Genomic DNA, 18736 nt, shown 5'->3' on the forward strand with positions numbered 1-18736 from the left:
CATTGTGTGTAAAATTCAATATTAAATACATATTAGTTTTAAACTAATTAATATATTTCACATTTTATAAATTTAGGTGTTGTGGTTCCTCGCAATTTTCGTTTGTTGGAAGAATTGGAGCAAGGTCAAAAAGGAGTTGGTGATGGTACAATTAGTTGGGGATTAGAAGATGATAGTGATATGTCATTGTCACGTTGGACTGGAATGATAATAGGTCCACCTCGAGTAAGTTTGATTTTTAAATTGTTACAAAATTATTAATCACACACAAAATTTTATTATGAATATTTTAAATGTAAATTGTTTTTATGCATTTTATTTAACAATTTTGTTGAAAAATTTCTCTCTGAATTAAATAAATATAAACTTTTTCACTAATTAATCTTAATAATTTTTTATCTTATAATTTATGAATGAAAAATTTTAGTAATTTAAGTCTTGTTTTGTATGTTGTAAAAATGAAGTAATCAGACTATGGAGTTATGATTATTGATCAACTCTGAATTAATAAGCAAGTTAAATTTCAAAAAAATTATTTAAATCAATATCATTTCTACAACATTGATGATCAATTATATTTAGATTCAGGAAACAAATAACTATTTTTCTGAATGATTTTCATTAGATATGCTCTAGGAATCCAAATTTTTTATTATCACAATAAAAATTATAAACATAAAATGTTTCAAATGGAAAATAAAAATTAAAAATATAAAATTATTTTTGTATTCCATAATTTAAAACAATTGTTTGATGTTGAAAATAAATAAAAAAATTGAAGCTTTTTTACAGTTAATAAAAAAATTTTTTGATTGAATTTGTTTTATAATAAAGCTGAAATCATTATTTTCATATCAAGTATTTATAGTTTATTAATAAACATTAAAGTGATGATTTAAAAATGTATTAATATTTTCTAGACACCATATGAAAATAGAATATATAGTTTAAGGATTGTTTGTGGTCCACATTATCCTGATGAACCACCTAATGTTAAATTTATTTCAAAAATAAAAATAAATGGTGCAAATGAAACTAATGGAGTAGTAAGTATAAATATTTAAGTATATTCTAATTTGTATTATTAGTTTTAAGTCAACATAAAATGTATAAAATGATCTATGAAAAATGTTTAAAGTAAAATATAGATTTTAAATGAAAATTTTTCTCTGATTTAATAATAATATAATAAAAATTTAAATTTATTGCTAGTTTCTGAGCAAATGTGATTTAGGCTATTGTTTCTCTATTCTGTATCTATAATAAAAATTATGTATAAGCGAACTGCACTTAAGATTATATTGGAATTTGTGTAAAAATTACTGATTTGTCATGAAGCCTGGAAGTAGAACAAATTATCAAAACATTTTTAATTTTATTTAGAAAATTTTAAAAATAATTTAAAGTAAAAGTAACATGTGTATTTCTGAATACATATTACTGTTTGAACTCAGGTTGAATAATTAATACACATAATTCAGAATATATCTACTTGCATCATTTTTTATTTATATTAATTTTTCTTAGGTGAACTATACTATTTTTTTTTAGTGCCGTTTAGCATCAGGTTTAGGGCTTGGTGGCAGACTTTGTCATGCAAGTTAATCATTTCAAGGTTATTGGACACAAGATGCTTACTACTTTACTGAAAGTAGCAAACATAAAAAATTCTCATTTGTGCTAGTAAATGTGTTGGATAATAACAACAATAAATGATGCAAATCAATAAATTTTTAATTTCCTATATTAATTATTTATTTTCATTTCAAGCAACAAAATCCATTAAGGAATTTGATAATTTTTTTATAATTATTTTGATTTTATTTAAAAAATTGTAAACTTTTTATAATAATGATAGTAATAACCAAAATAGTTATATAGAACAGTTATCATCATCATCAACTTTTATTTGTAATAAGGCAATAGTCTGTTACAAAGGGTGAATAATGATAACAAACAGTTATTTTTTTAATATCAGAACCAACATAGTCTAATATATCATGCAGTCATATTCAATTTTTTAATATATTTATTTATTCTAAACTGAGTACTACTATTCTATGTTACATTCAAAAGCTTTTTGCCTTAGATTTATCCAATTATACCATGCAACTTATTGTATTGTTGATATTAGTGTAGGGTAATTTTCCTTCCTATGTTTATTAATAGCTGTAATTAATTAGTTATTATTGGAATAAAATAAATTTATGAGCATAATTATATATTCTATAAATTTCATCGATCTTAGCTGCATGGAAAACCTCATAGCTCTTTCATTGTTACATTTAGATAAAAATTGCAGGTCAAACCCCTGTGCCACCTCATTAGCATCTCTACAACCACAAAACATGTTGAATTTCGAGATTATATTATGACATCTTGGACAGATACTCTTGGAAAACACAAGGAATGTATTATTGATTATTATAAATTCATTATTTAATCTGAGTTATATGAAAAATCTTTTAACATTGAAAGCTAGATTTGTTAACATATAGTTGTTGTTGTATGGGTATTCTAGAATTATTTTATACCACTCGGGTTTCTTCCTATTATGTATTTCTTCTATATCCTGTGCTAAGGAGATTTCTAAGACATTTTGTATTAATTGTTGGCTAACTTGCTCATTTATCTCAGGTAGATTCATAAATATTTTTATAGAAAACCCATATAGGTTAAGTATTTTTGACAATTGAGTTACCCAGTTTCTGCTTTGCTCTTTGACCATAGAATTCCTATATAATTTATTTAATAATCTCACCGATAGATTCTCAGCATTTTTTAAATTAAACAAAAATGTAAATCTCTTCATTAATTAAGATTGCACTTAATTTAAACCTGCTTAGTTCCAATCTGAAATCACTACCTGGTATGTTGTACTCCAATGAGAAAATTCTACATATGAATTTGTTTTGAATTATATCAATTTTTTGGAAATTGTTAAGGCTCCAAATTGGTACCGCATAACCAATCAAATTTACAATCAAGGAGTTAAAAAGACAAAGTGCTGTGGCACTGCAATCTTTGGCTGTGTCTTGGGATACTCAAATATTTTACATTTTTGATACTAAATTAACTTCTGAAGTATAATTTTTTATTGTTTTTATATTTTTCAATATATTGAAAAATATAAAAACAATAACGAAGACCATTGTATCGTTAAAAATTATTTTTTTATTTTGTACGAACAAAATAAAAAAATAATTTTTAACGATACAATGGTCTTCGTTAGGCTTAACATCGATGAAAATTCAACGCGAAGAGACACGCAACGGAGAAAAATGTCAAGATGGGATAAATTAATATATTTTTTCGTATATAATCGATTATCCGAAACATCGATCTTCCGAACAACCCCAGTCCCCAATTGATTCAGATAATCAATGCTCTACTGTATATGAATTTTACTTTAATTAATACGAAATGGATTTCTATGAATGTTTAAAATATGAAACAAATAAATCTAAATGATAATATGTTAATCTTAGTTCCAATTTCGTTTGCAAAATGACAAAGTATAACTTTCATTTATTAATATAATAAATCTTTAAAAACGTAACATTAATCAGTCAATAAAACCATTTTATCAAATTTTTTATTCAGTATGTAAAAAAGAGTTGCCATCTGTACAGTGTACAATAATGTCTATCTGATAATAGGGTTTTATTATGATAATTTCATAAATATACCTTATTCTGAAAATAACCCTGGAAGAAAACAATTTGCAATAACTATTTTTATTATACATATTGCCTTTTCATTGATATTTTTTGTCTTTATTTGCTAGTAAATTTTGAAATTTTTTAAATTGGCTACTACCATATATTCTCAATTATAAGGCACACCTTTGTCATATTTTTTGAGATCACTAACTGCTATACTTTGACCAACTGATAAAATAAAATACTCAAATTGATGTGCAAAGAAAATTCGTACAAATAAACGTTCTGTTGAAATGCCATTTTGCTTCTACTTGTACAGAATGCAATAAAATGTATTAATGTAGTACCTGTAGTTTCCATCTAGTGAACTGTCTAGAACTGAAACTGTTTTGGCATAGGGAGTCATGACCACTTGAGGAGTGGACTAAAAATTTTAGACAGTTACAAAAATTTGGAAAAACTAAGGTAGCATATGAAATAAGTATGGTATATAAAGGAATGTGTTAAATAATTGTTAATAATAATTTGCTAATGTTTGCTATGTTGAAATTGTATGAAAAAAATAAAGTTTAGCTTATGCTCATTAAGAGGTTTGTTTAGCATCATATTTTATAAGGGAGAGTTGTAAAAACTTCATTGCTAAATGGAGACTAAAAATTTTTTTGTTGTAAGAAGGGATTGCAGATAAAAAGTTCATGAGATTCTGACATAGGGCAAACCTTGTTAATATTTCTATGGAAAAAGTGCATAAGTATAAAGGATTAAGATAGATGTACAATAATTTTAGTGAAGTATGATAATTTTAAGGGGCAGATACAATGATTTTATCCTGTAAGGTTGTCAACTTTGCATTGTCTTGAGGTAGGGAAGATCATGTCTGGACAAGGGAGAACTGGAAAAGTAAGAACCCTTTTCTGTAAGAGAATCTACATACTGTAAGTGAGAAAAATTTATAATTTCACTAACATTTTTTATACTTCTACGGTATCATCTGCAAGTGCAAGAAAAGAGTCAATACAATACCAAAAGAAAATAGAACAAATTTCAGTTTTCTTAACAATTTTTTAAAATGTAGAATAAGTGAATGTCCATCTGTGNTCAATTTTCTGAATCAATTGGGGACTGGGGTTGTTCAGATAACCGATTATGTACGAAAAAATATATTAACCTATCCCATGTTGAAATTTTTCTCCATTGCATGTCGCTTCACATTGAATTTTTGTTGATGTTAATTAAGCCTAACAAAAATTTTTTTTAAATAATAATTGTCGCTATTGTATCGTTAAAAATTAGAAAATTAAGCTTCGTTTAAATACTGGCTTTCTTTCATAGTCGAGCCACTGTTGCCAGCTAAAACACATAAAAGTACTATTAAAGTATCCAAGACATAGCCAAATATTGTAGTGCCATATTACTAGCGGACATTTGAATTTGCTGACTAGAACAGTTGGTTAACTGATGTGACAGTTAATCGGGGGTCGGATAATCGATGCTCTACTGTATATCTCCACCAATTTAATTTTCCTGCACAAAGCCACGGCTGTAGGCGCAATTATCACAATATCATCTGCATAGGCAATCAAATGCACAACCTGATCACCAATTATGAACCCATCGTCATCATTTTTAAAACATTTATTAATATCAAATGTGTAAAAGTTAAATAGGTGAGGAGACCATGGATCACCCTGTAGTAATCCTCTGCTTGAATCAAAAGATGGCCATTGAATAAATTCTTGTTTAATAATTGATTTATAATGACCAAATAGTAACCCTATAATGTTTATTAAATGTTCACTTGCTTGGTAATGCATCAATTTAATTTGTAAATCTGCAATACTAACAGAGTCATATGCTTTTTTTAAATCTAAGAATAATGCAAAAACCTTCTGCTTTTTTTAGAAAGTTGAATCTGAATAATTGCAGTAAGTACAAAGAGAGCCAGTTGGGTGCCTCTATTTTTGATGAAAACGTATTGAGTTTCATTTCTAAAATCATTTATATCAATTCAGTTATTAAATTTGGATAATAATACGGCTGTAAAAACTTTACGTAGCCCTGATAATAACACAATAGGCCAATAGTTAGTTGATAATTTTCTATCTCCTTGTTTAAATAACATAACAAATATTACCTCATTCCATACTTTTGGATAACTCCACAATTATAGAAACCATTAAATTTTCTTGACAGATAATTAGCTATTTCTATAGGAAAATCTTTAATTATATAATTAGGAATTGAATCAGCCCCAGGAGCTGTATTTTCTTTTAGATTTTTGATGCAATAATGTACCTCTTTTATTTTAAACTCTTCCTCTTGGGGGAATTCTTGAGGTACATTATCATCTATATTTCTTAAACTACTTTTGCTCTTGTATACATCTGAAAAGGTTCCAAAATGTTGAAGCCAACTGCTATAAGGTACTCAAATTGTTTCTCTGTATGAAGGGTTGGAAACTCGAAATCTGTTAACTATAGACCAAAAAACTTTTGTATCTTTAGACTTGATTAACTTGTCATTGATATCTGAATAGTATTTCTTCTTTTTTGCCTTAATGAAATTATTGTATATATTCTTACTTTCTAAGTACTTCTTAAATGTCTCTTCTGAGTTTACTTTTCTAAATCTTTGCAGATTCTTTTGTTTTTTAATTTTGTGAAAGTAGCACTTATTGTCGAACCAATATTGTTTATATTTAGCTAGATTATTTCTTGAACTTCTCTTGAAATGATAAGAATCCAATACTGTTGTTAGATAATTATAATTGTTAATTGGATCATTATCTCTTTCTTGAATCAATATATCGTTAATTTTATTAGTCATTTCTTTTGTAAATTTGGCTTTATTAGAAATCTGTTTTTTACCTATATTAAATTTGTGTTCTTGGTTGAAGTTGTACTGTGGATTTCATTCTTCAATGTTACCTCTTAGTTTCAACTGAATCGGGAAATGGTCCAATTCATCTATATCTAATACTGACAATGTCTTACACTGATCTAGAATAAATTCAGAACAAATGATACGCTCAATCATTGATTTACCCAATGCAGAGACAAAGGTAAACTTAGTGGGAATATCACCCGCAGTTAGGGTTTGGGAAGTCTCGACATTCTCAAAGTCCTGGGACACGAGACAACTCACGATCAAAATCCGGGACGTCCCGGGACTTCGAAAGTTTTCAGAATAAAATTAGAATCGAGTTCATTTTTGGCGAGATGTATCAATAAAAAAGCAATCTTAGTGAAAATCAACATTTATTGAACATAAAATCAAATCCTAACATTTATAACGTTAATAAAGTCTAAACAGTTCGTATGTTTAATTCTTATAATCATAGATTCATTTTTTGGCAGTGAAATCTTAAAATTATAAAACCAACTTAGTAATCATACTAATCATTAATAATCATCACCTACTTTCTATTCATTAGTCATATAAATAATATAATGAACTAGCAATTAGACATCTTTTCTGATTTAATAAAATAGGCATATAAAAACATCAGAACATTTACAGTTTTTCGGACAATCTGTTTATGATTTTTGTAATAATGCCTCCGTACAAGGAGAACACACTCTCGTTTTCAACAGATGTCGGTTTTATTGTGTTTAAAGCTTTATAAAGTAGTTTCAAACTTTCAGTACGTTTTCAGGTTTCTTCAAATAACTGGAACTCCTTTTTTTAATGCTGCTCTTGATCTTTTTGCAAAAATTTTGGATACATTTTCTTCGATTTTTTTGATTGCCTGTTCCATTTGACTTTGAAACGACTCATCGGGTTTGTTGTGTACTGTAGAGCTACTGGTACTGGGTTCAGCGTCCATTATTTCCAAATCTTGCGTTTGGACATGAGGGATATTTTCAAAAAGTCTGTAATGCAGATCTTCCGCAAAAGCAATAAGTGCAGTTTTATTCAAATTCGAAGTAAAAAAACCCGTATTTTGCGACTGAGCTGTGGTGGCCAGTGTGCAAATATTTTAACAAACATTTAACAGAGTAAGGTTAAAAGTCACACAGCCTTGTAAATTACCCCCACCTCCGTTATTTATTTGTAAACAGGAGGGAAAACAAAGGAAGCGTCACTCGGCTAACCTTTTGAAAATACAATTTCGATAAGCGTGTCTCGAGTCTTGACCCGAATGTCCCGGGACTTCGAGACACAAGACGTCCCGGGATGCAAACCCTGCCCGCAGTCCTACCATTTAGTATAAAAAGCTCATTTTCCTGAGTGAAATCTAAAAGGAGTTGTCCTTTGGTATTTACTGTTCTATCTTTGGATGATCTCTTGTTAATTATATTAGCATTCTTTTGTTTGCTTTCCAGTATCTAGTATTTCACCGACACGAGCGTTAAAATCACCACCTATTTTCCATAGGTTAACAAAATTGGACCACTGCTTCATAGTCCTTTGGTCTTGGTATAAAATCGTCTTTTTTATCTGAAGAAGGGGAGAGGTAAATTAATGTTGGAATGAACCTAAATATGGTTCATTCCAACACATATTAATTCTGTGGCTCAATTCAATCACCACAAGGATAAATTTATCTGTTATATAGTACTTGAATAGCTTATCAAAGTTACTCTTGATCAGCATCAATAGACTACCAGCTGGACGACCAAATCTAATTTTCCTTTGTGCTTGGCTGAATAATAGCGTATTTTCACGTTCTAGGAACTTATTGTCTTTTTCATTCAGTTTAACAATCCAAGTTTCCGTGAAGCCAATTATAGTATGAGATTTAATATAATCTTTTACGGAGTCCCTGTACAATTTTCTTTGGAATCCTTGAATGTTCAAAAAACCTATAAGTGGATTCTCTCTGTCTTTAATAATATTTCTACAATTTTGGAATCATTTTTAATATCATTATTAACCCGTTTACCAAACTCCTATTGTTGTTAATATATTTCACATTATTTTTAACAGGCTCAGAACCTGATGGATTTTGACTTTGTTCGCTTTCTTCCATTAACTCTGAACTCAAACCGTTACTAAAAAATTGTCTATTTGGATAATTTTACCTGATTTAATATCATATTTATGTATATGGTTTTCCTTTATGAAGAAGTCATCTCTTACTATTATTTTATTCTCTTTCAGTTTTTGCTGTTTAATCTTAATCTGAAGATTTTTCCTTCTTATCCTCGATCTTCTGCACAAATCAGCTGTAAATACAATTTTTTCTTATCCTTGTCAGTAAATTTCTGTTTTGAAAGCCAAAATTTTCTGAGGATCAAATTTCTTACTTTTACTGATTCATTTTGACAATCAATTTATTTTCACTATTATTTAATACAATTAGCCCTTCTATTTCACTATTTTTTTATTCCTAAATCTTCATTAATGAATAAATTGATTTCTTGAACATAGTTTAATGTTTTAAATGGGTAATTAATGATGATAATATTATTATTAGTACTTTTGTTTACTAATTTGTCAATTTCAAATTCTAGCATACCTTTTAGATAATTATTGTTTTTTGATATTTCTTCCAGTTCTTGTATCTTATGATTAACATTCTTCATTTCCTCTTTGTAACTTTTATTCTCTTCTTTTAGATTATTTACTTCTGATTTAATTGATTGAATTTCAATATTTAACTGACAAAATTTATCTTGAATAAGCTTGTAAATAGATTTCAATGTGTATTGAGATTCGCATGTAGCTTGAAATTCAGTTCCACTTACCGGTTCGAAATAATCATGAATTTTCAGGCTTCTTGTTAATTTGGTGTAAACCTTACTATCTTCATCAATTTGGTAATATTCCTCACTCAAAATGTCTTCTAATTGATTATTCTTTTCCTCATCCCTAGAACTTTCCTTAGGAGGTCTGTCATGCTCCCTTTTTTTGCATATCCATTTGGTGTATTCGTTGTGGGGAACAGGATAGAGGCCCTGGGTTAGTTTTGATACCAGCAATTATTAGCAATTTTATAATTAATTCCAAGATTAGCCTGTTAACAAATATCCATTTCTTTGCATGAGTCATTTTTCTTTGTTGTATTTTGTTTTCATATATTATCTTACTAGATTGTAACTCTTTTCAAAAGTTCACTTGCACTCCAAACGAGCAGCTCACACTCCCTACATAGAACAGTTATAAAAGTTCAGATTATAAATTTGATATTTTTTTGTTTCATAATTATAAAAATTATTTGGTATACAGTAGAGCATTGATTATTCGACCCCCGATCAATCATCACATCAGTTAACTGACCGCGTTCTAGTCGGCAAATTCAAATGTCCGCTAGTGATGTGGCGCTACAATATTTGTCTATGTCTTGGCTACTTTAATATTATTTTTATTAAATTTTTGTGTGTTTTAGCTGGTAACACTGGCTGGTAACCATGAAAGGGAGACCAGTATTTAAACGAGGCTTAATTTTCTAATTTTGAGTGGTTGTTTGTTTTGTGAGCAATAAAATAATTTAAAAATAATTTTTAACGATACAGTAGCAACGATTATTATTTTTTAAAATGTTTTGTTAGGCTTAACATTGATGAAAATTCAACACGAAGTAGGTTAATAGTGATATACTAATATACTAATTACATGGGATATACTAATATACTATACTAGCGTATTTTTTCATACGTTTTGGTTATCCATTTTTTCAGTTATCCAACCAACGTCAGTCCCCAATTGAGTCGGATAATCGATGCTCTACTGTACTTATTTTTCAGTATTTTATTTATCTCTGACAAAGAAGTAATGAAATGCACTTTATTCTTTAACTTTTTATTTGCATTTGTCTTATTAGTAAAATAACACTTTTATGATTTCAGAAATTTCTGTTTTTCAATTTTGTTCAAATTCTTTTAATTAACTGTATGATAATTTAACACAATAAAAATAAATTCTTTAATACTTGAGTATTTTTTACAGGTGTAATATCTTTTGCACAGTTATCTACAAAGTCAATAAATATAAATTTTGAGAATATTTGCCATTATTAGGAGAGGATAAAAAAACTGTAAACTTAGTATTTTTTATTCATTTTATTGAATCATAAATGTAATATGAAGTCTCCTGATTGATAAAAGAATTGGAGCATTTTTATGTTATTAATTATTTGTGCTCATAAAAAATTAGGTCATTTTTCTGGTATAATGCAACATAAAGCAGTAAAATTACATCAATAGAATTTATTACTTTCCATTTTCTGTAACAATAAAAGTTCTGTCAGATTGATTGTTAAAATAATCATTATTACTGTCCATATTATCTTTAACCTTTACTATTCACATATACGTTTATTTAAAAAAATTCAAAAATAAGATTTAAATTAAAGTTTAAGATGGTCCAATAAAAATTCTCTTCAGGATATGATTTATATATATACTGTATAATAGGCATTGCTTTATACAACAGTAAAATTCAAAAATAAGATTTATATTAAAGTTTAAGATGGTCCAATAAAAATTCTCTTCAGGATATGATTTATATATATACTGTATAATAGGCATTGCTTTAAAATTTATGAATTGTCACAATTTTTTTGTTGGTCATTTCAATGTGATGATATAAATATATAGTTCAAACAATATTTTCTGCAATTAAATCTCAATTTTTTTTACATTTAACCAAAAAGAAATCAGAACACTGTCCACAGTTTTTTAAATTCCTTAATCACCTTAATCAAGTTTCTTAGAAACCACTTAAATGGTAACAACATAAAATATATTGTATGTATGTAAAAGATTCCATGGTTGTTTTAAACATAAAAAAGTTTAATAAAAAGAATACAGAGAAAGATTATAAAACTACATCTTGCTAAGACAACTACTAACATCAGATTAAAAATATGTGGCAAATAGCAGCAACAGTTAGACCTAACATTACATTGAGCAACTCCCTTCTCCAGATATCGTCTCTTGTATTACAAAAACAAGTGCTGGTTTGGCAGTCAGAACTCAACAGTCAAAGTTTAAAATCTTAGAATTAAAACAAACTCAATCATAAAGGATGCTGGTTCTCAATACTATGTAGATAGGTATGTAATATAAATACTTTAACTGAGTAACATTTTCAACTTAAAAAGAATGTAATGATTGACACTATAAAAATGTAAATAAGAAATAAAACACACTAAGATATAGAAGTAATTGGTTTTCATTTCATTAACTACCTACCAAATTAAGATATTAAAACTATTCTATTTGAGCATAGCTAATGCTGAATTAGATTTGAAAATTTTCTTGACAAAAGAATAACTAATCATTTCAATATTTTAATCAAAAACTAATTTAAACATTAAGAGATTGTAATGTTATACTACTTACTTTAGAATATCCTGTTACAGAATGTAGAATGTTATACAAGCTGAAATTACTGATATTGTGAAGCATAAATAAAGATAATATAATTATCTGTACGTAAGTGTAGTTATCAGTCAATCGGTGAAAATGGAACTTATAGGAACAAAGATCAAATTATGTTAATTAGAACTGATTTCCTGTCCAGAACTTCCCCTAAGAGCAGGATTTCCTGTTCAACTGAAATTATCATCAGAGCAATAAAACAAAGAAATAATATGAAAGTTGGATAATAGATAAGACTGGGCTTTTGGTTCCAATATAATTAGAATGCCCTCATCATTGTAATTACAATGTAGCATTGACTAATATTTTGTATACATTTGTATGCCTTTAGCAGCCCACATGTAAATTTTTGTAGAACTAATGTAAACAATCAATTGCATATGAATCTTGTTGGTTATGTATAAAACATAAAATTTTATTATAATATTTTAATAATTAAATATACTTAATGCAGTAAAATTACATATTTTATACTATACAACAACTTAATATCTTAAAGTTTGACATTGAATACCCAATTGATATCATAATTAAAGATATATTGTTAATAATTGAGAAATTATAGCAAGTTTCATATCAAACTTTTATTTGTATATGTGAAAGGGTCTCTCTTCCTAAACAATATTGATAGATACATTAAATTAAAAAAAAGTCATACAGTGACACTAACTGAAATAATGATTTTTTTATGTAACTAATTAATTTTTTTGTGTAACTAATTTTAAATTTCTTATAAATGCAGCAGCACTCCTTTTATCGCCAATCATTTTGTTCCAGTAATATTGTTTTCACTTACATTTTATTGACTATTCAATTTACTGTTTCTAATTTGACCGAATGACAATGAAATCTGAATTTATTAAGTAAAAACTAAATTCCTTTTAATAACAAATGTCTATCTTTACTAAGCGTAAATGTTAACATAATAATTTTTTGCTTATTTTTTAATTCATGGCATTTTNTAAAATGTAAGTCCCAGAAAGCTATAATGCATACACTATGAAATAAAAAATATCAAAGATAGTGGGACTAGAAAGTCCCGTCAGGCCATAAAGGGTTAACACATTTGCATTGCTGTGTACCATAAATGGTATATTTTTGTGTTTTTCATATCATTTGCTGTGCTCTGCTCATTACCACAGTAAAATTCATTGTTGCTTAGCTTGTCTGCATTTTTATATTAAGAGTTTTTTTTGTTATATAGTCACAAATAAAGCACCTTTACCATTGTGTAACATATTTCAAGCATAAGCACTTTTTTGATGATACAGATTATGTGAAGTGAAATGTACCAGATATATTTATACGTTGATTTAAAAAAAAGAAATTATCTAAAAATAAAATGAAACATAAATGATAATATAATCAGCAAAAAAAATAATTTTCCTGTTGTAACATTTGGTAGAAAAGTGGCAGCCTAGTCAGCTAACTTTAAAATATTAACATAAATATAGCCCAAAAAATCAGCATAAAAATGTCAATTTTCTTTTTAATAATGAGAGTATATCTATTTTTAGTGTGAGCTGCAGATGATACACAACAAACTAAATTTAAAGAGTATAATAATAAATCATCGAGTATGACATATAGACATGCAAAAAAAGGACCTGTTATAATCATAATTATCGTAAATATCATCCTTGTGCTCTAAAATCAATTTTAAATGGACAGCATCTGATAAATAGTATGTACTGTACATTTCAGGGAAAACACTGGTTAACACATGTTAACATCAAAATTCTAAATGAAATAGCCTTTTTTAAAAGGCAGTTGAAGATTCTTTATTGGATGAAAATTTCATTTCATCTCACTAAAACTTCAATAAATATATAAAGTTGTATTGAGGAAAATAAAGTGATACTTTAATTTTTGCTTAGTTAATGGATTCAAGTTATTTCTTCTTTTCAGAAAAGTTTGTTTATCATAAAATTTCAAAAATACATAATACTTCTATGAAATATCTCTTATTTTCTCAATATTACTGTATAATGTTTTGCGCTTTTATTGTTTTTGTTAAATATTTTTAGCTGAATTATTCATTTTTCAAAAATCTGATAAACAGCATAAAAGTAATAAATCTTACTTATTAACATGTACTTGTTAATTAATACATGTAATACCCTAAAGGACAAGAAAGAACTCTTCAATAACAAACCTTTAGATTAAAAGCAAAATGCAAAAAAATAGTGAAAGCATACAAAGTAATGATGCTGAAAAACACAAGATAAGAGTATAACATATGACAGTAAACAAAGTGTATAGATAGTCAAATCTGTTAATAAAATTGAAGGGACCAAAAATTCGCACTTTATATTAATGAAATTTGTATTAACTGATTTACCTGTGGATAAGGGATGATAGGATTTTAATGTTAACATTAAAATCCTATCATTTCTTATCCACTGGACTGCAAATCTACCTCACATTAATGTGAACTTTGCATAAACTGATAACATAATAACATTGTTTGATTGTATATATGATATAGTAAAATATTACAATAAAAAGTATATCATTATAGGTAGAATTCAATAACAACAGATGAAGAATCAGCAAGAATTTTAATAAAAGAATTATTATAATTTTACCTTTCACATATTCCAATAAATCTTTATTTAGATACTTTCTGTTATATCAAATTACAGAAAGCCATTAACAGAGAGAAAATATTATTCTGGAATTTATTAGTTCTCATTAATTCATCTTCCTTTTATTTGCACTGTTTCAAAATATTATATAGATTTATTCAGTTAATCAAACTGTTAAGTGATATAGTGTTTAACAATTTAAGTAACAAATGAATTGAAGTACAATGACAAGGTAGTTTCTATTTCTTAAATCAATAGGATAATCACAATGTGTTACTTTCCTTTCTAAACTGGTTTTTATAACTAGTTTAGAAAAGGAAAGTAACACATTGAAGATGATAAAAGCATTGCTTTTCTTGGCTTTGTTTAATTAGTACAGATTCTATGGCTAAAGCCATCATCTGCTCAACAAAAAGCTGCCTCAGAACAATGTTTTCTGATTGTTGAAATTACCAACAGAGAGATAAGTTATGTTTATAATTATAAAGACGCTATAAAGTAATTATCCTAAAGAAAAAATATCAGCCAATGAGCAGTTATTTTATTATGATGTCACAATGCTGGGCTGCAATTTTATTAGAAATCTGTTTTTTACCTATATTAAATTTGTGTTCTTGGTTGAAGTTGTACTGTGGATTTCATTCTTCAGTATTACCTCTTAGTTTCAACTGAATCGGGAAATGGTCCGATTCATCTATATCTAATACTGACAATGTCTTACACTGATCTAGAATAAATTCAGAACAAATGATACGCTCAATCACTGATTTACCCAATGCAGAGACAAAGGTAAACTTAGTGGGAATATCACCCGCAGTTAGGGTTTGGGAAGTCTCGACATTCTCAAAGTCCTGGGACACGAGACAACTCACGATCAAAATCCGGGACGTCCCGGGACTTCGAAAGTTTTCAGAATAAAATTAGAATCGAGTTCATTTTTGGCGAGATGTATCAATAAAAAAGCAATCTTAGTGAAAATCAACATTTATTGAACATAAAATCAAATCCTAACATTTATAACGTTAATAAAGTCTAAACAGTTCGTATGTTTAATTCTTATAATCATAGATTCATTTTTTGGCAGTGAAATCTTAAAATTATAAAACCAACTTAGTAATCATACTAATCATTAATAATCATCACCTACTTTCTATTCATTNATTAGTGTAGAATCGATTAATTTTATGGAAGAAAACCTTTCAATCAGCCGTAGTCCGTAAACTTGACACGTGTCGGGCTGTGATTGGAACGACTTGTAAGAAATCGGATTCCTAATAAATTGGAACGTATCTCTATCTTATAGGGGGGTCGACTGTATCAAAATTTTAGATTTTAATCTCAAAATAGCTTGTACCTTATAGCATTTAAATTCTTAAGATAAGAATTTATATTGTATTTTGTATCTTATTAATTAATTTTTGATAATCATTTGAACATCAATTAGTCATTAACCTTATTGCTGTATTAAATTCTAGTGAAGATAAATTTACTGTTCTGTCATGTCATTCAGTTTCTGTTATTTCTGTTTTTGTCATTATATGACATTACTATTTTCTTAAAATCATTCAGTTCATATGCATATTTACAGTTCAAAGCTTTTGTATAATTTAATCCTTCTAAAAATAAGGAAAGCTTACCATCATAAATACTACTAATAACATTATTGAACTAAATTTGTAGATTATAGAAACTATAACTTACATTTTCAGAAGATAATGAGAAAGAAATAAAATTTAAAATAAGAAAACTTTTGAAAACAATTTTCTAGTCATAAAATAATAATAGTTTCACGTTTCATTTTAAGTTTTTTTTTAGTTTAATATTTCATTCATTCCTATCTGTATCACATACTGTTTATTTAAATGTACAGTAGAGCCTCGATTTATCTGACCCAATTGGGGACTGGGGTTGGTTGGATAATTGAAAAGTCGGATAACCGAAAAGTATGAAAAAATCCATTATTAGTGTAGTATATTATTATATCCCATGTAATTAGTATATTAGTATATCGCTATTAACCTACTTCGCGTTGAATTTTCATCGATGTTAAGCCTAACAAAAATTTTTTAAAATAATAATCGTCGCTATTGTATCGTTAAAAATTAGAAAATTAAGCCTCGTTTAAATACTGGCTCCCTTTCATGGTCAAATGATGTTGCCAGCTAAAACACGTAAAAATAATATTAAAGTAGCCAAGACATAGCCAAATATTGTAGCGCCACATCACTAGCAGACATTTGAAATTTGCCGACTAGGATGGTCGGTTAACCGAGGTGTCGGTTAATCGGGGGTCGTATAATCGAGGCTCTACTGTAATTTAATTTATCTTACTCTAAGTAGTTTTAAAAACATAATTTATTTTTTAAGCTGTATTACTAATAATAACTAAGTAAATATATGAAAAAGACAATGAATAAGTAGCTTATGATGACTAACTTTCATTACTTTTTAAAAATTTTTAATAATTTTCAGATATATTTAATTTAATTAATGTATTTTCAGATAAATCAAGAAAATTTATCAGTTCTAAATCATTGGCAAAGAAATTATTCCATCAAAACAGTACTTCAAGAATTACGTAGGTTAATGACTTTACGGGAGAACCAAAGGTTAACTCAACCACCTGAAGGAGCGACATTTTAGAAAGCTTTTGATTTTTTTTAATTACAGACAATTTTGCTCTTGATAATGTTGAGGTAGAAGTTTCTTTAAAGGGAAAGTATAGCTCTCTAGATATCATTTGCACTAACCTGCTGTGGGCTAGACTGTAGTATTGATTAAAAATTTTCAAGTTTATAATATAATACAAGAGAGAATAAAATAACATGCTTTTTACTGATGCCAGGATTTCAATTAAATGGAAATATTGTGAACACGAGATTTAAAATTATGTTGAATCATCCACAATTTAATTTTTAAAAATATTTATCTAATCTTGAATATAATGTTTATCAAACAATTTTAAGTTTTATATTTATATATAAATATATACATCTAGTATGTTTGTGAAATTTATATGTTTAAATATCATCACAAACAAAGCCTGTAAGATTTAAAAATATGAAACTTAATTGATATTTATCATGTTCTGGTTATATAAATTGCAGTAAAATTGTTATCCTTACCATAAAAGATATTTATTTTATGTTGATTCAACATAATATATAATTCTCTTGTACATTATTTCTTTGAAGATCCTCATCCAGTTAGTCATTTATTATATCCTCCCCTTGTAAATATGAAACTGAATGCAGACTTAGATTATCAAGAGTAAATTTTGAAATGATTTTGATGTGCTCTTGTATATTTCTTGTCTAAAATTAAAACTAAAAAAAAAAAGACAAAAAATGATGTTCTCTACTACATCCAATTGCTTTCCAAATGCAGTGCACCATAGCAAATAAGCCTACAATGATAGAAAAACCTAGAATTATTATTATTTTTTTTATTCTAACTGGAAAATTTAAATATTGAAGTAAATTAGTGTAGAATATTTGCAAAATGTCCATATTGATACATAGGAAGTTTAAAAAAATAATTTTATTTTTTGACAAACTTCTTATCAATGACAATAATTTTTCCATTATTCCTTGTTTTCCTTTTTTTCAAAAGATCAAGTGTAGTGATGGATAATAATATCAAAATACTTTGATGTTGAAACGAGTTAACTATTATCTCAAAGCTACAGGTAAAAGTTTTACATGCAATTTTTAATATTGCCTATGTTTACTTAATGGATTTTTATGTTCAACCATCTGTTTACAGTATATGTACTGTATATATATATATGTATAATGTTTCATTAAATTGTTGAAGATGGTTGAAGAAATTTGTATTTCCAATGTATGTTGAACCCTTAAATTTGGTGCTTATACATAACTTATTAAAGATATGTATATATCTTTTTTTCTGATAATTTGATATTTATAAAAATATAATGCATTTGAATGACATTTCCAAAATTATACTTTGAGTATTTCTAACTTGTTTATACAACTGTATACAAAAATTAGAAACTTTTCTTCAAAACAAAATAAGAAAACAAATGAATGTATATAATTTTTGTTCTTAAAATATATAATACATATTTATATTTCAATTATTTGTGGATTTAAAATTGTTCAATACATCAAATTGATCAAAATATAAAAATGATGTT

General features: G+C 27.2%; 1 protein-coding gene across 1 annotated transcript in view; it reads left to right on the forward strand.

The window, feature by feature from the left end:
- The window catches only part of LOC111635444 (ubiquitin-conjugating enzyme E2 variant 1-like), a 45692-nt gene extending 27703 nt beyond the window's left edge, over nt 1-17989 (forward strand). Inside the window, exons 2-4 of the mRNA XM_023380404.1 lie at nt 77-225; nt 921-1046; nt 17080-17989. Coding sequence (XP_023236172.1) covers nt 77-225; nt 921-1046; nt 17080-17220 — 416 coding nt within the window. The 3' untranslated portion in view covers nt 17221-17989. The remainder of the gene's footprint in view (nt 1-76; nt 226-920; nt 1047-17079) is intronic.
- The last annotated feature ends 747 nt before the right edge of the window (nt 17990-18736 follow it).

The sequence above is a fragment of the Centruroides sculpturatus genome, unplaced genomic scaffold, assembly GCF_000671375.1.
Source record: "Centruroides sculpturatus isolate CEXI.00-Female unplaced genomic scaffold, Cexi_2.0 scaffold819, whole genome shotgun sequence".
NCBI classification, from domain to species: domain Eukaryota; kingdom Metazoa; phylum Arthropoda; class Arachnida; order Scorpiones; family Buthidae; genus Centruroides; species Centruroides sculpturatus.